This window comes from Schistocerca americana, chromosome 1 (genome assembly GCF_021461395.2).
Source record: "Schistocerca americana isolate TAMUIC-IGC-003095 chromosome 1, iqSchAmer2.1, whole genome shotgun sequence".
Lineage (NCBI taxonomy): Eukaryota > Metazoa > Arthropoda > Insecta > Orthoptera > Acrididae > Schistocerca > Schistocerca americana.
In genome coordinates this window covers 1,089,945,575-1,089,969,550 of record NC_060119.1, presented here as the reverse complement: position 1 = coordinate 1,089,969,550, position 23,976 = coordinate 1,089,945,575, and the positions used below count along the sequence as shown (strand labels likewise).

At 40.0% G+C, this 23,976-nt stretch overlaps 1 protein-coding gene across 1 annotated transcript in view; it reads left to right on the top strand.

The window, feature by feature from the left end:
* The first annotated feature begins 5,559 nt into the window (after positions 1–5,559).
* Positions 5,560–23,976, top strand: part of LOC124596553 — a 90,719-nt gene continuing 72,302 nt past the window's right edge. The window contains exon 1 of the mRNA XM_047135741.1: positions 5,560–5,658. Coding sequence (XP_046991697.1) covers positions 5,586–5,658 — 73 coding nt within the window. The 5' untranslated portion in view covers positions 5,560–5,585. The remainder of the gene's footprint in view (positions 5,659–23,976) is intronic.

Sequence of the window (23,976 nt, the reverse complement as noted above, 5' to 3'; positions counted from 1 at the left end):
TCTCATTACCAAGCATCAGTGTGGTAGTGAGTGAAATACTTTGCGGAAGTTAAGGACTTTTGCATTTGCCAGATTATGTTGATTCACAGCTTGCAGGGTGTCATATGAGAAAAGCAAGAGTTGGATTTACAAGTCCAGTGTTTTTTAAATCCGTGTTGGTTGGTTTTGAGGAGGCCATTCTGTCTCTAGCTATCTTGTTTTTTTTGGAGAACAAAATAAGTTTCTACGACAGGTGGATGATAGTGATACTGGACAGTAGTTTTTGGTTCACATGTGCCGCCCGTCTTGTAGTGCTGTAGTGCGTTCTTTGAACCACCAACCCTACTTTTTTGTTTGAGAATCTATTGTACATTACAGTTAAATGAAAGGCTAACTCAGCTGCAATTTCTGTATAGAAGCTTATAGGGATTCCGTTGGACCCTGGAGTCTTGTTCAATTTCAGCAGTTTCTCATAATCACTGTGCTGGAAGAATCAAAGTGGGGTGATATTCCTGGTTCTTGTACAGAATCATTTAAAAATTAAGTTAAATATTTCTACTTTTATTTTTAAAACAGTCTGTGCCAGTAATGAGGCATCACCAGTGGTGATAATCAAGAAGGGTAGTGGTATTTTAAGGCTTTCAGTTTTCATGTTACTTTGTATACTTATCCAGTTCCTTGACCAGATGACCTGTTTTCAAAACAGAAAGTCAGTGATTGAACATGAAAATACAGTAGGTTTATGATATGTTACCCAAAATTTCCGAGAACATCCCCACAAAAATCAGAAAACTTACCTTACATCCTAATTTCACTGTCACCTTCAAGCTAGTATCGTCATGCTTGAATGCACCACTTCCAGCAATTTTCCTACAGCATTGCTGGAAGTATGTTGGCCAAATCATATTCAAACAGTTGTGATCTAGTGGCCAATCAAGAAACAGTCCTGTGTTTCGGAAAGTTGAGAATATCTTTTTTTTAATTTTTTTGGCCACTATGGTGATAGTTTGTTCAGTAGATATTTCCAAGATAAAGCTAAACACATTAAATACAACCAGCTGGGTTGGTTTATATGACACAATTTATAAACTTAAAATGAGATTTATTGACTTTCTTCAAGATCTCACAAACATAATTCTTCTGAGTGGGGTATAGCAAAAGGTCCAATAAACACAATTGAACCGTACAGTCAAATTATTCAGTGTGAAATACTAGAGAGAATCTACGACAGCTCTTTTTTCTCTGAATGGGGACGAACTCCATCGCCAGTCACTAGGTGCTCCAATATTTTTAATTCTTGGACGATGAAGAGAGACTTTTTTGTATTCGGGTGGATGCCTGTGATTTTACTCCAACTCAAAACAGTTATTAGGTGGCTTACATATTCTTCAAATGTCTTCGAAAAAATGATAATGCCATGCATATAATGAGAGACATGTCATCGATTTAAGGAGTCGCAGCAGGTTGTCCATAATACGTTCAAAGGTGGCTGAAGCATTACATAACCCAATCGGCATATCTTTGAAATGAAAGAGGTGGCAAGATGTTATGTAGGCAGTCTTTTCTCGGTGCCAACCTCGATTTGCCAGTAACCTATTTGCATGTCTACAGCTGAGAAATACTTTGCTACACGGCAATGCGTAGACATCTCTTTTGTGGTTTTGTTCAAACATCGATAGTCGACGCAGAATCTCCCTGTGTCGTCCTTGTTGAGAAGGACCACAGGAGAGAACCAAACGACTTTCTGAAGGTTCAATGATGTCATCTTGCAGCATCTACTCCATTTCCTCCCGGCGTTTTGTCTCGTTCAGTCGGAAAAACGCTATACAAGCGCTAGCTATTTGGTGGATGATCCCCAGTGTTGATACAGTGTTTTACCGTAGGCCGTCTGGTCTGTCTTTTCTCCTCTTCAGCACTGAAAGCACCTGGAAATTGCCGCAGAATGACTAACAGTCGCTGACGTTGTTCCTTGGTCGGGAGAGATCCTGCTGGCAGTTCGGCAGTAGCTTCCTCCACTGCATGGAGCACAAATCTTCATTGATATCACTGAGGTACCCATCCTGGACTGGTTCAGCTGTTCCCACGTGCATACTTTTAGAGATGACTCGTGGCTGCTCATGACAGTGATTCGAAGTTCTCCTTGACCACCTCCAATGCTTATGATCGCAGCCTATATGTAGACTTCTCTTTCGAGCCCGAGTAGTTATTGCAATAACAACAGCTTCACAATTTAACTGAGCTTCTAGACCGGCGAATGGAACTCATCTCACTGTTGATGGCACAATAACAATATCTTTAATTGCAGACAGATGCCCGGACCATCATTGTCATTAGTGCTTGTTGGAATAGCTTCGTCAGTATGAAGCTCTTATCTTCCTCAGTCTATGATTGCTTACGGTGAGTACAAGAAGTCCCATCTGAGAATAATATTTTAGCACCCGCTTCTGTAGCCGTGGTCATTAACGCACGTCTGTGCGGTGGCTCTCAGCTCAGAAGCAATCCGACTCAAATCATGGCGATGAATGAAATTTACGCTGACAGTGTTTGTCTGGCAAGGGGAGGAGAGATGGCGGCGTAATGTTGCTGATCACCAATCTTTGCGCCAATGCCCTAGATTAAATAGTAAACCTCTCTGCAGCAGCCGGCCGGTGTGACCGAGCGGTTCTAGGCGCTTCAGTCTGGAACCGCGCGACCGCTACGGTCGCAGGTTCGAATCCTGCCTCGGGCATGGATGTGTTTGATGTCCTTAGGTTAGTTAGGTTTAAGTAGTTCTAAGTTCTAGGGGACTGTACCTCTGTACAGTGACGGGAAACGATTACAGTGTATTGGGGAGAAACCTCGTCCAGGGTACAGTGATGAGATTCGTTCCACAGGTCGACCATAATCATCTGCAGCTGAATGACATGAATAGAACTGTTGTGATGGTTGACGTCTTGTAACGTAATACACTACTGGCCATTAAAGTGGCTACACCAAGAAGAAATGCAGATGATAAACGGGTATTCATTGGACAAATATATTATACTACAACTGACATGCGATTACATTTTCACGCAATTTGGGTGCATAGATCCTGAGAAATCAGTATCCAGAGCCGAGCGGTCTAGGGCGCTCCAGTCATAGACTGTGCGGCTGATCCCGGCGGAGGTTCGAGTCCTCCCTCGGGCATGAGTGTGTGTGTTTGTCCTTATGATAATTTACGTTAATTAGTGTGTAAGCTTAGGGACTGATGACCTTAGAAGTTAAGTCCCATAATATTTCACACATCTTTGAACATTTTTGAAATCAGTACCCAGAACAACCACCACTGGCCGTAATAACGGCCTTGATACGCCTGGGCATTGAGTCAAACAGAGCTTGGGTGGCGTGTACAGGTACAGCTGCTCATGCAGCTTCAACGTGATACCACAGTTCGAGTAGTGACTGGTGTATTGTGACGAGCCAGTTGCTCGGCCACCATTGACCAGACGTTTTCAATTGGTGAGGGATCTGGAAAATGTGCTGGCCAGGGCAGCAGTCGAACATTTTATGTATCCAGAAAGGCCCGTACAGGACCTGCAACATGCGGTCGTGCATTATCCTGCTGAAATGTAGGGTTTCGCAGGGATCGAATGAAGGGTAGAGCCACGGGTCGTAAAACATCTGAAATGTAGCGTCCACTGTTCAAAGTGCCGTCATTGCAAACAAGAGGTGACCGAGACGTGTAACCAATGGCACCCCATACCATGACGCCAGGTGACACGCCAGTATGGCGATGACGAATACACGCTTCCAATGTGCGTTCACCGCGATGTCGCCAAATACGGATGCGACCATCATGATGCTGCAAACAGAACCTGGATTCATCCGAAAAGATGACGTTTTGCCATTCGTGCACCCAAGTTCGTCATTTAGTACACCATCGCAGGCGCTCCTGTCTGTGATGCAGCGTCAAGGGTAACCGCAGCCATGGTCTCCGAGCTGATAGTCCAACCTGCTGCAAACGTCGTCAAACTGTTCGTGCAGATGGTTGTTGTCTTGCAAACGACACCATCGCAGGCGCTCCTGTCTGTGATGCAGCGTCAAGGGTAACCGCAGCCATGGTCTCCGAGCTGATAGTCCAACCTGCTGCAAACGTCGTCAAACTGTTCGTGCAGATGGTTGTTGTCTTGCAAACGTCCCCATCTGTTGACTCAGGGATCGAGACGTGGCTGCACGATCCGTTACAGTCATGTGGATAAGATGCCTGTCATCTCGACTGCTAGTGATACGAGGCCGTTGGGATCCAGCACGGCGTTCCGTATTACCCTCCTGAACCCACAGATTCCATATTCTGCTAACAGTCATTCGATCTCGATCAAGGAGAGCAGCAATGTCGCGATACGATAAACCGCAATCGCGATAGGCTAGAATCCGACCTTTATCAAAGTCGGAAACGCGATGGTACGCGTTTCTCCTCCTTACACGAGGCATCAAAACAACGTTTCACCAGGCAACGCCGTCAACTGCTGTTTGTGTATGAGAAATCGGTTGGAAACTTTCCTCATGTCAGCACGTTGTAGGTGTCGCCCCCGGCGCCAACCTTGTGCGAATGCTCTGAGGGGCTAATCATTTGCATATCACAGCATCTTCTTCCTATCGGTTAAATTTCGCATCTGCAGCACGTCATCTTCGTGGTGTAGCAATTTTAATGGCCAGTAGTGTAATTGCCGAATACTCATCTTCTTTTTCTGCAGTAGTGTTCAACACGTCAGTTGACTGAGCAATGCCGGCGCTCATTTCCTCTCACGTCTAACCGTGCACCACGCGCCCAGTTTTTGACACTGCCTAAAGCAAAAGTACTTTTCTCCCAAGCAAGCAGTTGCGGTGTGGCTTTGCCAAGGGGATCTCTAAACACAATAATTATCGCTGTCATTTTTTGTCCTATCTTTGGGAGTTCGTGCACCCAGATACACGTCATTACTTATTCTTCAAAAACGTAACTGTAAAAGCTCATATCAGCCGTAGCTTGAGAAATGAAAGAATGCAATACCGGAACCAAACCATGTAACACTGGTAGAATGTTTTTTTTTTTTTTTTTCAGCTTCAGAGCAGACATACCAGTAAAATAACTATTTATTTCCCAGTGTCTAAGAAGTGCCTGTACATCTCTTGAATTTGTACTCAAGAGGTGTACAGGCACTTCTTAGACACCCTGTAGATGAATAACCCTACATATTTGTAGTTGTAGAATGATTTACCGATGACGTCAACACGTTCCAGTTGGTATAATAATCATCACGAAGCGAAACTCAGAATATTCTTGTACATACTTTATTTTTATTTCTGACCTTCCGAACGTAACTGAGCCCAACACAATGCAAATGCGATACGACCGTCGTTTATACGTTCTTGCTCTCTTTACAAACGTGGTGCTTTTGTTCCATTTTGCAACAGTTATTTATGCTGCTCTCACAGAAGCCAGTTTTCGTCTCCATTGAAGCTCCATCGGGAGTCTGGGAGAGTGGAGAGTACTGACGTCTTGACTTCCCCCGCTTATCGGCAGGCAATCAATCTGCCATTAGGGTAATGGTCGCCGCGCGCAGCGCTTAAGACAGCGCGGCCAGGCACCTCGCGAGAAGTACGCGATGGGGCGCCCACTGCTCTTCTTCGTGCTCGGCTGGGGGCTGGTCTCCGTGACCGCTGATATCGACTCCGCAGGTGAGTCAGCGGACGTACTTGTGTGAAAAATTGCCTACATACGCTTAAGGGTGGCAGGAATCAGCCGATGCTATGTGCTGACTCTCGTCGCTCACAAATTATTTACGACACTTTACCCCTCTCGTTTTGTAGCGGAGAACAGTTTTGCTGTCTCAGGCGCAGCAGTCTCGTAAACTGATGTATTCATTTTATTGTATATCCTTAGGTTGTGGAGGAAGTCATATACTCTACGACCGTTATCAGTTGTGTCCCACTAATCTTGACGTGTACCCATCCGCCAGAGTTTAAGTTGGCGCTTGGTTTGTGTATGTTCAGGGTAGTTATAATACTGGTGCCCGGATAAGCTAGTCACACTAACTTCGACATAAACTGGAGACGCCAAGGCGGTGCTCGCAATCCGGTGATGTGTAGGTTAGGACACGTCACGATTATCGGTAGAGGTGAAACATGCTTTCTAATGGCATTATAGAGACCAAGAAGTGGACCATGCAGTGATACGCAAAACCCGTAAAAAGTTAAAACTAGCACAGTCTTCATGTCACACCGTGCTACTTGTGTTTCTAGAATAAAAAGAGAGCTCGAGGCAGATTTCATGGTGGTGAAAACACAAATAATATCTGAGGTGCAGTGTCAAATACTTCTGAAAGTAACCTGTGCCTTTCAGAATTGGCTAGACACAACACACTGCGTATGAGCTTACGAGCACTTTAATACTACATCTCCCATCACCTCCTACTCGTAAACATTTTGTAGACAGTTACGTGCTGAAGAAGTTTTAGTTCTGGCGTGGTGTATATCCCATGGGATGGTATTATGTGTAGGAGGTTTAGGTGGAAGAAGATCTCCTCTGCAGAAGTAGGGCCGGATTTACAAGAGGTGGTGCCCAAGTGTATTCGGCTTTCAACCCCTTCTGTCCTTTCCCCCGAGCACTATCACTAGTTCTTTTTCATTAAATGGTATCGAAATTTCACCTGTTAATATTACCTGTTAATATTACAGACCTGGCAGTTCAAATTTCCATTTTCGTGCTTAGAAAAAACATGTGTAATGAATCTTTTAGCCTGAACAATATCTTTCTTTTTCGTTCAATTGTTCCTTTCCTATTTTGTGTACCATTTAGTTTGTTCTTGCCGCTCATAGTACTGGATACTTCTTAAACAATGCTAATAGTGAACACTCCTGAAGACGGCAGCTGAGAACCAAAGCAATGTCAGTTTGCATACGATTCGATGCAAAAGATAACTATACAGCAGTTCCGACTAGCAACATTAACAATTATGAACCAAACGCTACAGTAAGTGGCCCGTAGAAGGTCAATGTAATTGCTCAGTACTTCCAGTTATACAATAATGTTGTACCGGGTTAGATTGAGAGATTGCGGAGTAATACCGAACATATCAAAAACTTCTGAATACAGTGCACTAACTGATAAATATTGTGCATTTTGACAATAATCTTGCCAGTCGCTCACATTTTTCGTTGAAGTACGGTCTCCCGTCTTTTTTGGTTCAGTGTTCCATTTATCAACTAAAAGGAGTTCAAATTGAGAAGAAAGATTATACACGTTAATGTGCATCTCATTGTACAAATGACTGGTGACATTATATAATGTTGAGACACATGAAGAGAGCGTACCTGCACAGCTACGAGTGTGGTCGTCTTGCTTTTTTAGTTGCCAAACATAGGGCAATCATTTGTAGTTCAGCCTCAGTTTTCTGAAGACTTTTAGTGAGGGAATTTTTGACGCTCCCCAATTTTCCATCTTTTTTTCCCTTCTGCTTGAAAGGACATAGAGCACTTTAAATAGCAACAATACCTTGATCGTTCAAAATTTCGAACCAGGGCAGGGTAGGGAGAACTACAGTAATATTGCACAATATCGTACAGCAATATTAACCGCCTAGGATCCGAATTAACGACAGTGTTGCTGGTGTGTCTTAATGTTTTCAAATTCCTTTAGATCAATCCTTTTATTTGTCTTTTCTGTATCCAAGCCTGTCGAAAATTCAAGTGCCGATCGAAGTCTCTCGGCGCTCTCTTTCCTTCCGGCGCGCTAGGACCGGGCCTATCTGACCCATGCGTAAATTGGGCTCTGTGTAGGACAATGGTGACTGTGTAAATAAATGAGGAAAAATTTTGTGCGTGTGTGTGTGCAGGTGTGTGTGGATCTAATGGGGTCCTCTTGGTAATGAGAGCCTTCCATGTTGGTTAGGAGTTGGAAATCGGATACTAATTCTAATCATTCAGTTAAAAAATTTTAGGTTAGTAACGAAATGCATGGTGGTGACCATGACAACTAGGGCAGATGCAAAACTGTCGTATCGAAACGATTCCAAACAGCTGAACTGATCCTGTACTAGCCTGTACTGTACTGCCTGTATATTGTGGACTCTCAGTCTCTTTGTAAATTTTATATTTGCATAATTTTTATTTTTTTATATTGAAGCGACCAGTACTTAAGAGGTTCCAGCAGCCATGGATGTAACTCAGCTGTGCCCTCTCTAGAAAAGTGTTTTCGGAAGTTGAAGTCACATCCAGCCTCTGTGTGTTAACCCTAGGACGGCCAAGCCTTTTTTTCTAACTTGGATGCCTAGGAGGGGGGGGGGGGGAGGGTTCGACGAGCCCACAGGTATTAAATAAGTTTACTGACGAAAAATTACAACTTTCAAAATGGTTTATGTATTTTAACTAAGACATCGGTTTATAATTGTTGTTAATTGTTATAAATATTGGATTGGGTGAATAAAAAATTGACATATTACAGTACAAAATACAGATGTGTTCGTATACAATAGACTACTCTGAGTCCTCAACTTCAAGGCAAGAGACACACTTCACAATTTTTTTTCTGAATGTGTGTTACACACATGTTTATGACACTGTCTACAAAACTATTTTGGTTTACTTAGATTGTTGTACTTCTGCTTCTTTATTTTAGCTTCTCTTACACAAATATGGCACCGACCTTTCCCTGCAGGAGGCTGACGTGCTTCTGTTGTCACTTCTTTGATTTTCGTTTGTAGAATAGTCTCCATTGATTGAACAATTTGGTTAGATAACCCTCTTGCATTGGCACTTCTTTCTTCTACCTGCAATTTCTCTAGTTCCGTCCCAGCTTGCAGAAGATAAAGTTTCCGTTTGTTGTGTTTCAATTCATTCCATCTTGGATGTTGCTGGATGAATATGATGGTTGCATTGATAGCACAAATGTCGATGAGAGAGTAAAATACAGATAGAGCCCATCTCTTTGTTCCCCTCTTGCAGGTGTACATACGCGCCATTTGATCAATGGTATCAATTCCACCTTTAGTGGAATTATAATATGCATTTATCTCGGTTTTATTCTTCTCTCCTCCAACAATGCCTTTATCTTGGCGCATTGTTGACAACATCAGTAAGGTTTTACTTGGTTCCGTTTTTGCTATGTAGGACACCAAAGTTACTGGAGGCCTACCTGTTGATGGGTCTGTGAACAAGAACATTGATGAATATAGCTCTCGATTTGACGTGTTCTTCATTATGTCTGGAATATGCTTCCTGTTTGACTGGAGAGTTCCTACTGTAGTAACTTTGTAGTCTTGGTATAACTCTTCCGCCAAATCCACCGATGTGTAGTATCAGTCTGTAGTTATATTTCGATCAGTATTTTTCACAGGTGCTACCAGACGTTTGACGACAGCTGCTGAACCCCATTCTTTTTTCGACAAATTCTGAACATTACCTGCATAGGGTTCCATATTCAAGACGTATCTGTCAACTGCATCGGACATCATGCATATAAGGATGCCATACTTGCCCGGTTTATCCTTCATAAATATTTTGAAGGGGCAGCGCCCTCTAACCAAGCTGATTATCTCATCAATGGTGAGGTGGACCCCTGGTTTATACAGTAGTGGAAACCTATCATTCACTTTGTTGAAAACATCACGGATTGCTGAGAACTTGTGTGCTTCCCTTCTTAGCTGGCGGGTACTTTTGTCATCAAACCTTATGATTGCAATAAGGCCCTTGAAACGTTCTCTTGCCGTAATACCCTTGTAAACTGGCCGACGCATTAGGTCTGACCAAAGATCGTGTACACTGACAGAATTGTCCTTATTTGCCCCCGTGAGTATCAGGATTCCTATAAAGGCATACAATTCTTTCTCATTAGTCAAAGTAACATTTCGCCTAACTGCCTCTTCATTTGAATGTTTTACTATAACATCCATGATGTCAGGCCCTCTTCATTTGAATGTTTTACTATAACATCCATGATGTCAGGCGTAAGAAGCAACTTCAAGGCTTCTCCAGGTGAATGGCAAACACCAGCTGGAGTTACTCCTGCCTGCTATCTTACTATATTAGCAACAGACCTCCGAGGAATTCTAGGCTGTGTGGTTACGTACCTTCTTCCAGACTTTGCCACGATAACATCCTGGTTGGTCACTGCCTGAAGCTGCGCTATCTTAATTTTCTCTAACATCCACATCACTTTCCCGATCTGAATCATACTCCATAACACCATCCTCATATTCACTTTCACTCCCCGAGTCAGAATTTTCATCTAAAATTTCTTTCAGAACTCTTTCTAAAGACGAGTCACGCATTCTTTTAGTCATTTCTAAGTCTGGGTGTGAACAGTAGGGAGCTGCACTAACTCACTGCAAGTTTACAAGATAAATAACAGCTGACTGACATCAACAATCACTTCCTCTGAAAGTAAACCGATTGTTGTGAATATCAAGAATACCAACCAACAAGAAACTAAGTTGCATTGTTGTAGAGATGAGAAACACGAAATCCTACTAAGGGAAATTTTCTATAGCATGGAAGCCTAAGGTGGGGGGTGGGGGCGGGGGGGGGGCAGGGGGGGAGGTTGTCGGACCCATAATAAGTTTATTTATTTTTTCTTTGCAAATTGTGGGTTCAAAGTACACCCCCCCCCCTCGCCCCCCCTTAGGCGTCCTAGGGTTAATTCAGTACTAGTTTGAAAAAAGGTAGTATATGAAATGGATACTGACTACTAGCTAGTGTACCTTGAGCCATTTGCCGTGAAAACTCAAAACTATTTCGTTATTTACTGCGTAACTAACATAGGTCCCTCACGACCTCACATCCCACGCCCCGTCCCCGACTCACCATTAAGCTCAGCTACGGGATACGCTCTTGAAATATGAAAAAAATGATAGCTTTAAATAAAATGATGGAGCTAGCAGATGTTTGAACAGTTTGAGAGGAAAGAAACGGCGAATCAAAGGAGACAGCACATTGGCAACAATAGGGAAAAGCTGAAAAATGGAGGGAATGAATGCATAAGTTTAAGAAATAAATGTATTCCTGCGAAAGCTTGTCCAGCACAGGAAGGAAGTCTTATTACTGATCGATTACCTACACCATAACTGGACAGAATATTTGTTCGTGAGTTTCCAAATGTATTGTTCCAGAAGATGTAAAGGACATGATATGGTAATCAAGACAAATAAAGCTGTTTTACTTCTTAGATTTCAAGTCTGCAGCATATGGTAATATAAACACAGCAAATCTGATCATATACATAGTGCAGTGGCTATGTTTCGGTAAACATAAACCTTATCTAGTTAAGACCAGGAGAATGTTAAGTGAAATCGAGGTCTGTGAAGGTACCCCAATTTTGAGAAAATGTGTACAAGTACAGGACATCAAGAAAATACAACTGTCTAAGCTGGCTGTTACAATTTAGATCTGTGAAGAAAAGAAGAAGGATTTGTTTGAAATGATGCAGTACCTAACAAATAACGACCACATACAGTTTTACAAAAACGGAATGAACTTTTTCCATCTTTCTGTTGAGTACTGAACTGTGGCATTTATAGCTTTTCATTGCATTTCTACTTTCAGTAAGTTTCTCATACTATTACAATACAATGTTTGTAATTTCCTTTCGAAATTAGATCCATACTAGGCAAGCTATTACAATAAAATGCCTGTAATTTCCGTTCGAAACTAGATCCAGACTAGGCTTAACTTTCCAATAAAACATTTAAAACTTCCGTTATGACCGTTAATTACCTAGTATCTTAAACCTGTTTTCCTCAAATTCATGATATTCGCACTGAAGACCCTTTTTTATTTCTAGTCTTCAGTTATGCGTAAGCAGTCTGACTGGCATTCTCTTGCTCTGTATTAAAGCGCAGACGTTACTGACACTGTGTAGCTGCTGAGTTCTATCTGCAGTGTTAATGATATCACTGCAATGAAAGACAGCTCACTAGGTGAACATTTACTTATTAAAGTTAATGAGTGCTTTGCAAAGCGTGGCCTCTACAAGACATATCACTTTTGGACATTGTAGACGATGGAAAAATGCTCCATGTTCGTTGTTTCAGCTTAGCAAATTGCTAGTAACTCGCCCTCCACCCCTCGTCAACCACATTCTTAAAGGAATCGAATTCCTTGTACAAAACCAACGGCCCATATAAACAACATTGGAAACTTAGCCGCAGTGTCTATATCTACATTTACATCCATACACTGCAAACCACCGTAAGGAGCATGGCAGAGGGTACGTCTCACTGAACCAGTTATTATTGTTTTTTCCTGTTCCATAAACGTATGGATCGCGGGAATAATGGTTGTTTGAAGGCCCCTGTGCGTCCAGTAATTGTTTTAATCTTATCATCACGATCCTTATGCCGGCGATACGAAGGCGGTTGTAGTATTTTCCTAGAGCAATCATTTAAAGCCGGTTCTTGAAAATTTTGTTAATAGACTTTCTCGGGGTAGTTTACGTCTATCTTCAGAAGTCTTCCAGCTCAGTTCCTTCAGAATCTCTGTGACACTCTTCCACGGATAAAGAAACCTGTGACAATTCGTGCTGCCCTTCTCTGTACACGTTCAGTATTCCCAGTCAATCGTATCGGATACGGGTCCCACACACTTCAGCAATATTCTAGGACCGGTCGCACGAGTTATTTGTAAGCGATTTCCTTTGTAGATAAATTGCACTTCCTCAGTGTTCGACCAATAAACCGAGATCTACCACCTGTTTTACTCATGAGTGAACCGATTTGATCATTCCACTTCATATCCCTACAAAAAGTTACACCCAGGTATTTGTGTGAGTTGGTCGATTACAGCAGTGATTCACTGACGTTAAAGTCATGGGACACTAAGTTTTTTCATTTTATGAACATGTAAGGCAAGTTGACAATCTCTGCACCACTATGAAATCTCATCACGATCTGACTGTATATTTATGTTGTTTCTTTAAGATAGTACTTCATTATAGATAACTGCATCGCTTTGCAATGTCTGGTTGGGCGATGTCAGACGTCTGCTAGGACGGAATCTTACGTTTGTTTTTGTTATACAGTAGCATTTGCTGCTGCTGGTCACAGAAACGACGCGTTTCGGGAATTAATTCCCATTGTGAAATGCGTTTGTCGTGTAGTACGGTATCTTAAAGGTGATATTTGCGAAATGCGAGCTGGTGCATTATTTTGGTGACTTTACGATAGTGTAAATATGCGTATTTTTGTGATCGCCAATGTGTCTTTCCCAGATACAGGCTTATTCATTTATAACTATTAAATTCGGTTATTCCACTTCTGAGACGAATGACATTTCACTCTTAATAGCATATTTATCAGAGGTACACTGGACAGATCGTTGATTTTTCTAATGAAAGCAAGCGATAGTCGAGTAAAAAAAAGTGTGTGGGCAAGGTCATTGTTGTTTTCCATTATGACGTTTTTTGTGGCTAATAGAAGCCAAGACTGTCATGTTTTATACCATACAGCGTTCGGATATTTCTTTCTCGGAAAAGAGCTATTACCAGAAGCCTCAAGATCACTTCATTTAAGTTGAAAATTCTTACATTTGTGTAACCTGTTACATGATTCATCATGCTACATGACGTCACAAATGTGCTGTTAAACTGTTGCTGTGCTTGCATGGCATAAAAACAATTATTACTCTTTAACAAGCAAAACCATTGTTTCTAGTCTCAGGCTTACGATGAGCTGCAAAACAAATCTCTACAGACAATCTAATATTTCTGTTGTAAAGGTGGTGGGAACAAAGAGAAATGAAATGAAACACGTTTATGATATAGAGTATTTGACAAGTTCTGTTTTCTAGGCGTACAGTTATTTGACATTAAAATGTAACTGATGTTGTGTTTCTTATTAAGTATAACAGATTACAAGAAAGGCCAATCAATGTCCTTTAAACAATATCAAATTCGTCTTATCTGTTTTGCTCTCTGTCTTCTGTTTGTTTAGTTTTGCACAAATCAGCAAATGAAGCAATGTTTTAACAACAGATTTATCAGAATGCAATAGTGACATTCCTCTCCATAGTCAGGGGAAGCCATTTAGTGACAACATCCAGTAAATAAATTCGGTCTGTGTCTCAACATACTGAATACATGAAGATGTAAACTTAAGAGAAAATGATTCATATCTATTGATATTTGACAATTCCTTAATACACATTTTACCACTTTGAACATACATGGCCATGATTTATGATTCAGAAAAGTAGTCTCACGTTAGATTTCGATCACAAAACAAACCTTTCGTTGCATCCACCTCATTAATGTAATTCCGTATGTTGACATTACAAAATATGGCGGCCGGAATTGCTGGTTGCTGCCACCCAGAGCTCCGTTAATGCGTCGATAGCCTTTCTATGTCGATAATATACCGTTCTGTATAAAAATATTTCAGATTCTGATTACTTTACAAATGTGTTATTGTGTTAAATATTTGACGTTAAGTATGTAAAACATTTGTGGTTGAAGACGCAAGGCCCTAATTATGTTCTGAATAATTTGCACCCCACTTTAAAAAAAAAATGGTTTTTCACATATCTCAGAGCTTATGACAGCATATCTCCTGAACTTTGTGTCATACAATGATGTAATGTACAGTGGCACATGTGGATACTGTCTGAAAATGTGTAGTGAATAAAGTTAGTAGTAAAGACGTTGTTGTTGTTGTCTTCAGTCCTGAGACTGGTCTGATGCAGCTCTCCATCCTACTCTATCGTGTGCAACCTACATCCTTCTGAATCTGCTTAGTGTATTCATCGCTTGGTCTCCCTCTGCGATTTTTACCCTCCACGCTGCCCTCCAATACTAAATTGGTGATCACTTGATGCCTCAGAACATGTCCTACCAACCTATCCCTTCTTGTCAAGTTGTGCCACAAACTCCTCCTCAATTCTGTTCAATACCTCCTCATTAGTTATGTGATCTACCCATCTAATCTTCAGCATTCTTCTGTAGCACCACGTTTCGAAAGCTTCTATTCTCTTCTTATCTAAACTATTTATCGTCCATGTTTCACTTCTGTACATGGCTACACTCCATACAAATACTTTCAGAAACGACTTCCTGACACTTAAATCTCTACTCGATATTAACAAATTTCTCTTTTTCAGAAAAGCTTTCCTTGCCATTGCCAATCTACATTTTATATCCTCTCTACCTCGACCATCATCAGTTATTTTGCTCCCCAAATAGCAAAACTCCTTTACTACTTTAAGTGTCTCATTTCCTAATCTAATTCCCTCAACATCACCCGACTTAATTCGATTACATTCCATTATCCTCGTTTTGCCTTTGTTGATGTTCGTCTTATATCTTCCTTTCAAGACACTGTCCATTCCGTTCAGCTGCCCTTCGACGTCCTTTGCTGTCTCTGACAGAATTACAATGTCATCGGCGAACCTCAAAGTTTTTCTTTCTTGTCCATGGCTTTTAATACTCTTAACATTCTGCGTGGTTTCTGCTGTTCTATATCGTGTCTTCCTATCACTTTCGCGCAACGACGCTCTGAGCGTGTTTTTTAGGGAATTGACTAGTTTGAACCTGGCACCTGTTGCTTGTAAGGATACGTCAGACCACACATGACATGTAGAGTTCAGAAGAGTTCAGTGAGACTAGCGATGATATAACCAAATACTTAATGATTTCAGCGTCAGCTCCACTGAACTCCTTGTAAAAGAATCTTAATACTAACTAAATTTAGTGGAAGGGGTTCAAGGCTTTCCTATTTTTAGTTAGCTGGTAAAATAACGTCGCTAAAGCAGTTAAGTTTACCATTGGAAATTTTATTCTGCTTACAAAATATTGTTTATAAATTGCACTACTGATAAAAGGAAATGTTTTAATACAGGATGGTAAAAACCAACTGCGTTCAACAAAAATGTGAACGAATATTCTCTGAATGGATTTCCAAGTTCTACAATGGATCGAAGGATGACCTATGCCATATCGCATCTGTAATCTAGGTTTAAATTAAGTTTCACAAAAGAGAAAACTATCAAAATGGTCTACAGTGACCCTCAATTATCTTTAATTACTTATCTAACTTGTCGTAAATTACAGTGGCTGATGTGGCTTCTCAATAACTATATAACAGAAAAATCATCACGTTTCAGATTTTACTTCAAGTGGCAAATGTGAACACCATGAGCTTTAATTGACACTAGTATTACGCAAAAAGGGGGTGTAACAGATGAGACTTCTGCAGTTCTGAGTGAAGCTTTATGTGCTGTTATGCGGCATCGCATGCGTTCATTACCTTGTCGGTGTTCGTCAGGGGGCGGCGGACAGCACAGCTCAGCTCACCTCGCCGTCTCGGAAGCAACTCTCTCCTAACTTCTCCTTACTACAATTTACCGAAGTTGGTTTAAATCAACTATCTGGCTGTATTTTCATCTGACCAATCAGGGTCTCAATGTTAACCTTAAGCTCCACCTACAAAAATTCTGTCTATCCAATGAGAAACGTTATACATTTTGTGGTGGGGCAATGTTTTTAAAGTTTGCAACGTAACAGAGACGCGAAAAAGTCTCACACTAAAACTTGCAGCTGGTGTCGTCCTTTTAGTGTTATCGTAAGATCTATACTGCTCTTCTGGAAGGCTCTATCTTTTAACATGGTCTGGGGGGTGGTCCTGACGTAACCGAGATGCGAAAAAGTCTCACGCTAAAGCTTTCGGCTGGGGTGGTCCTTTTAGTGTTATCGTAAGATCTATACTGTTCTTCTGGAGGGCTCTAGCTTTTAACATGGGCTGGGGGGTGGTCCTAGCGGTTAGCTGGCAACGTGGGTGTCCGTCCCTTATCGTAGGGCCTTCCAGCTTAACACGGTTCTGCTCTCGGCTTCTGTTCTCATTTCTCCCCTCGGAACTGCGTCTGTCACGGTGGGAAGGTATGACATGCATTTAGGCATTCTTGTGTTAGTCTGTGGTATTCCATTTGCTCACTCGTTGCTCGTATTACTTTGGTTAATTTAATGTCACGATTTATTCGGAGCTATGTGACATACTACTGGATTTGCTTATCATGTCAAGGTTTTCATGGAAGGTGTTGGATTTGCCTGAAACCTTACAATACCTACTCCGAATTTTTTCTTTTTTTTTCTTTTGTTTCCTTTACTGCTTGCTCAATATACAGATTGAATAACATCGGGGAGAGGCTACAACCCTGTCTCACTGCCTTCCCAACCACTGCTTCCCTTTCATGTCCCTCGACTCTTGTAACTGCCATCTGGTAAAGAAGTAAGAAATTAAAACTTTGTTTCTGATGATAAAGTTTTACTGAATGTAGAGAGTAAATGTAGTATGCGGAAAACTCTTTCTATTCCGTTGCGTGTGTGTGAGTTTGCGTGTGTGTGTGTGTGGGGGGGGGGGGGGGGGGAATTATGTCAGCGAGAAAAAGTTTCGAAAAGGTTTGAGATTATTCGTAAAGATGGTTGTAAGTCGCTAAGTGCTCTCATTCTCAAATACAGGCTGAATATAGTCTGTGTTGATTTGCGCGCCATGGGTTGACTGTCTGGCAATTTCTCTTCAGTTATAATTTCGTTGTAATTTCTAACTCATGAAGCTTCAGTAGTTTTTATTTATGGCAATTCACTCGTATGTGGCCTACTGAAAAATAAAACGAACACTGAAAATGTACCATTTCAATTCTGTTTGGACTTCCCTGACATCGTTGTCATTGTTATAACGGATAGTCATTTGTCATTGTTAGTTCTAAGTATCGTGCTAAATTGGTGATGTTTTCTTTCCCTGCCTCATTGCTAAATTAAAGGAAATAAGGAGTAATCCACTAAATTACACGCCCATATCGTTAACATAGATATGCAACAGGATTTTAGAACACATATTGTGTTCGAACATAAGAATTACCTCGAAGAAAACCGCCTATTGACGCACAGTCAACATGGGTTTAGAAAACATCGTTCCTGTGAAACACAACTAGCTCTTTATTCACATAGAGCGCTGAGTACTATTGACAAGGGATTTCAGATCGATTCCGTATTTCTGGATTTCCAGAAGGCTTTTGATACTGTACCACACAAGCGGCTCTTGGTGAAATTGCGTGCTTATGGAATGTCGTCTCAGTTATGTGGCTGGATGTGTGATTTCCTGTTAGAGAGGTCACACAGTTCGTAGAAATTGACGGAAAGTCATGGAGTAAAACAGAAGTGATTTCTTGCGTTCCCCAAGGTAGTGTTATAGGCCCTTTGCTGTTCCTTATCTATTTAAACGATTTGGGAGACAATTCAAGCAGCCGTCTTCGGTTGTTTGCAGATGATGCTGTCGTTTATCTACTAATAAAGTCATCTGAAGATCAAAACAAATAGCAAAACGATTTAGAAGAAATACCGGAACGGTGCGAAAAGTGGCAGTTGACCTTAAATAACGAAAAGTGTGAGAGCATCCACATCAGTGCTAAAAGGAACGCGTTTAACTTGGGATACACGATAAATCAGTCTAATCTAAAAGCCCTAAATTCAACTAAATACCTAGGTATTACCATTACGAACAATTTAAATTGGAAGGAACACACAGAAAGTGTTGTGGGGAAAGCTAACCAAAGACTTAGTTTTATTGGCAGGACACTTAGAAAATGTAACAGACCTACTAAGGGGACTGCCTACACTACGCTTGTCCGTCCACGTCTAGAATACTGTTGCGCGGAGTGGGATCCTTACCAGATAGGACTGACTGAGTACATCGAAAAAGTTCAAAGAAAGGCAGCACGTTTTGTATTATCGCGAAATATGGGAGAGAGTGTCACAGAAATGATACAGGATTTGGGATGGACATCATTAAAAGAAAGGCGTTTTTCGTTGCGACGGAATCTTCTCGCGAAATTCCAATCACCAACTTTCTCCTCCGAATGCAAAAATATTTTGTTGACACCGACTTACATAGGGAAGAACGCTCACCAAGATAAAATAAGGGAAATCAGAGGTCGTACGGAAAGATATAGGTGTTAATTCTTCTCGCGCGCTTTACGAGATTGGAATAACAGAGAATTGTGGAGGTGGTTCGAGGAACCCTCTGCCAGGCACTTAAATGTGATTTGCAGAGTATCCATGTAGATGTAGATGGAGATGTATGAGTGTTACTTTTCAAATGACAAAATATTTACTTACACTCCCAGTTTATAAGACAGTTGCTTACCGTTAACGGAATTCTTCATTTTAAAAACGTAGAAATTCTGAATAAAATCCTATTAAAACAAATTCTCCGACTTTTGGTAAAACGTTAGCAGAGTCCGAAGCAGATTACAAGATCTGCTCATCTCTTATGTACACAGATACAAAAATGAAAAGTAGACTAATAGTAGTAAAAAGCCATAAAACTTTTCTAAAAATTATTTTCTAAGACAGAATTGCGAAATGCAGGATGGCAGTTGGCAACGTGTGATATTAAACGATGACATAACATTGCGGAGCCAATGACAGATTGGATCAGTGAAATATAAACATTTGCGCCATAATATAAAACGATATTTTTAAATAAGTTTAAGCTAAGAGCTTAGTTCACAACTTGACCACCATATCGGAAATATCGACAACAACAGAAGCAGCAAAAGTGTGTGAAAACCAAGTCAATGCTGCTCGCTTCACTCGTAGTAGTTTAAGAAAGTGTTCTTCAGGTCCCAACCTGAAGACCAACTTGGAAGTCGCGACATTGTCCGGAGAAGCGCAAAAAGTATGACAATAATGATTGTAAAAGCTCTGCTGTTAGGTCTCAGTCTACCGACCATCTCGGAAATCGCTACGAATTTCTAAAAAAACTTACGTCATACGTCGCTTAAAAACGTCTCATTGCAAATCAAAGATATTACATTTCTTTACGAAATAATATCCAAACAAATCGGAGATAGTTTATACGTTTTCGTAAGTTTATTATAGTTTATACGTTTTCGTAAGTTTATTAGCCGCTTTTAATTAATTAAAGATTAAAAAGACGGTTCGGTGGCACTAAGGTCGAAAAGACATTGCGTGGTATAAACGCAGATATGATTACTTACAGTTTTCTTCAACAAAAGCGAAGCCACATCCTCTGCAACTACGCTTCAAGTCGGGCCGCTCAAAGCGAAACGGGCGCAAAAGTGCTGACTTTCCGCATAAGTTACACAAGAAGTGAATAGGCGAAAAATCATCACTACACCATTAGATAATCAGTCCGAACGTATCAAATTATAATGGAGCGATTCTGTGTGTTTGTTGTTGCTAGGCAAAGATCTCACTTTCATTTTTTTAACGGAATAAATATTCTGCATTTTTGCAACTGTAATTGTGCTGCTTGGATTCGAAATGGATAAAAATAAGTATTTAAATTCAATATAAGTAATAAATACAATGTGAAATATAATAAAAGTAATATAATACAGGAAGTTTTGGACGGTCTGAGAGTGCGTACGATGACTTCATTAACTAAACAAAAAAGCTTTCTTCAGTGTGTGATGTACAAATGAATATATTTGTTTCGCGAAAGGGTCACTCCGCGCAGTAACTGCCATTAGATTACAATAGTACGTCAAAGTGTGTCGAGTTCATAAATTTTTGGTTGGATTCAAGTAACTCTTGATTCTCTTGCAAGTATTTTAGCTGAACTGACGACTCTAGCTACAGCAGGTGTAGCTCACGGCGGAAATAATTTCCCCTTTATCGTCAAGGAACACGTAATTTGCTTCATATTCAATGATCAGGCATCAGGCAATGCATATATTTATTTGCTATTAAGGTATTGTTATAGCTGTGGTTCTACAGTGCATTTTCGCTCTGCTATTGTGGTTACAATATTAATTTAGTAGCCCGTACACCTATAACATCAGACGTACGAGATTCCATGACTTACAAAAAGAAAAAATGTTTATGAGAAACAAAATGGTTGAAATGGCTGTAAGCACTACGCCCCCTCGTTCTCTTACGGATTTGTGGGCAGCCCTGCTGGATTCATTGTGTCAGTTCCCTCCAGCACTACTTCAGACATTAGTCGAGTCCATGCCACATTGTGTTGCGACAATTCTGCGTGCTCGTGTAGGCCCTACACGATATTAGGCAGATATACCAGTTTCTTTGGCTCTTCAGTGTATTTAAGAGAAATGTTTACAGATTCACTAGTTTTATACCGTTAATTACTTAAGTCGTATGTGAACGACAAAGAGTGAAAGATTCAAACAGTGGAGTGTTCCTAGAATAGCCTTCAAGTGGCTTTATTTGGCTTTAGACATCTGAATTTAAGTGACAGCTGTTAATGCAGAGTAGACGTAAAAGGCGTGACTCAGGCAAAACGAAGCGCTCATACGATGGACACAGGATGTACCTGTAATTGTGTGTAAAAGTAGGAAAGAGCATGTCGTCATCTTCAGCTCTTGCAGGTATCGACAACTCACATATCCTCTGGAGGACCATTTCCATTCTAGCCGACACAGTGGCTCTCTGTCCGAATGGAGGGTAATAGTGCTTTAAAAACAATCATATACAAGGGTGAAGCAGAACTCCATCGACAAACTTTCATAGACGGTAATATGAACTAAAAACTAGAAAAACATATCTAGTAAATATAAAATGCATACCTTGCGAGGAATGAAAACTTGTTCATCTTCGCTACTGTATGACAAATGTCTTCTAGTGAAGTTCTTTGCTTCTCTATTTTTAAGGTGGTAGTACGGATCAAAAGGAGAAAAAAAAGTCCAGTAAACATGGGCTCTGAATGCGTACCGTAAGAGCTATGAGCATTTATTCATCTTCGCTGCTGAGGGACATCACTTTCACTGAACAGTTTATGTCACAATATTTCAACCATTTAATACAGGCTTATAGCGTGCTATTTCACTGTCAATTTTGTTGACAAATTTCAGAAGTCGCTAATATTCAGACATAACACCATAATCAAAACTTTGATAGATGTAACAATGGTACAAGACGTTACTGTGTGAAATTTATTTGTAGCTCAGATACACAGGCTATCCTGTTCTTTCTAAGCAGATTTTACATTGTATCTTCTCACTTATTCATATTTTAGTGTTAAGAACTATAAGTTGTAATACTGTTTTTTTATTGCACAGCATTATTCTGACAGGACAGGGCGAGATGTCACTACATTAGGTGAACAATTATTGTATACTGAACCGCAATAAAAGTAACAATTGTGACAATGCGATTACATAAGATATAATTTTCAAATAGATATTAACTAAAGCCAATCCATAATGCAAATGCGTTGGAAGGTATCTGAATATTAATATTTATTTATACACAATAGATGAAGTAAGATGGTATCATATTTGTCCACCTTCAATGAGTAATTCATGAGCAAATAGATCAACAAAGATAACATCCTATCAAATTTCCGGTCAGTTCACATTAGAAGCTAAGTCATTGATAAACTATATGTCAAAGCTCTATAGTTCATGCAATACACAGTATCAGGCTACTCCTGATCAATACTCTTACGGAAATTACAAAATAAGTAAGTTATCAATAGCAGCATATAGTCTTACAAAGAAGGAAAGGAACATTTAGAATGGATATTCTTGAGTCACAGTTCTCAAGGTAAATTTTACACATTACAGGGCACTGGTACATACAGTTAATGGACAGTTGAGACACAGCTTCCACTTTTGCAATGATAATGGTGACTATTCATTTCTGTGGTATAAATGGAATAGCACATCAGTGGCTTAAGTCATACCTACACAGTAGGAAACAAAAAGTTTCTTTATATGGGTTAAGTGATTTAAATAAATTTGCCACTTCATCTAACTGGGATGAAATTACATTAGATGTTCCACAGGGTTCAATCATGTGTTCCCTTCTGTTCTTGATATATGTAAATGACCTCCCTTCCTATCTGAAACAGAAAGCTGAACTGACACTGTTTATTGATGGTACAAGCATCATTATTAATCCAGTAAAAGAAACTCCAATTGAAAATGATACAAATAAGGTCTTTGGAAAAGCCATTAATTGGTTTTCTGCAAATGGGCTTGCTCTAAACTTTGAGAAAACACAGTACATCCAATTTTCTGGAGCAAAAAAAGTACAGTTCCTTCAATAAATATAACACATCAACAGAAGCCAGTAGGCAGGGTAGAGTATACTAAGTTTTTGGGTGTACATATAGATGAGAATCGTAATTGGAAAATTCATATTTTGGATCTTGTAAAGCGACTAGATTCAGCAACTTTTGCAATCAGAACAATTGCCAATTTTGAGGATATAGAAATGAGTAAGCTAACATACTTTGCATACTGTCACTCTCTGATGTCATATGGAATAATATTTTGGGGTAACTCAAGATTTAGACAAAAAGTATTCACTGCTCAAAAGGAAATGGTTACAATAATGTGTGGGGTTCATAGTCGCACACCTTTTTAAAAGATTGGGAATTCTTACAACAGCCTCACAGTACATTTACTCACTAATGAAATTTGTTCTCAACAACATGGACCAGTTTAAAAACAACAGCGACATTCATCATTCTAATACCAGAAAAAAAGAAAGACTTACACTATCTTTTACTCAACCTATCTTTGGCACAGAAGAGGGTAAAATATGCTCCTATAAAAATTTTCGACAAATTACCAGATGAAATAATATGTCTGACAGACAGCAGTAATAGCTTCAAAAATAAATTGAAATCATATCTATTTGACAACTCCTTCTATATCATAGATGAATTCTTGAATAGGAATAAATAAATCTATAAATATAGTATATACATTTCGTGCATTTAAGGGAATGGGGTAAATAATAGAAATATTAATCTTTAGCTCTGTATTGTAATATATATATATATATATATATATATATATATATATATATATATATATATATATATATATTAAAAAATCTTGTTTCATATGTGCATTTCTTGTGCACTTGACACGTTCCACATCGTAACGGCTACCGTACCGTGTGATTGATCAATGGAACACGCAACCAACTAACAAACTAACTAACTAGCTCAGTAATACCAGTTACAGCGCATGTATTACTGAAGATCTCGAATACATCATCAAGTAGGTCATGTAAATCCATTT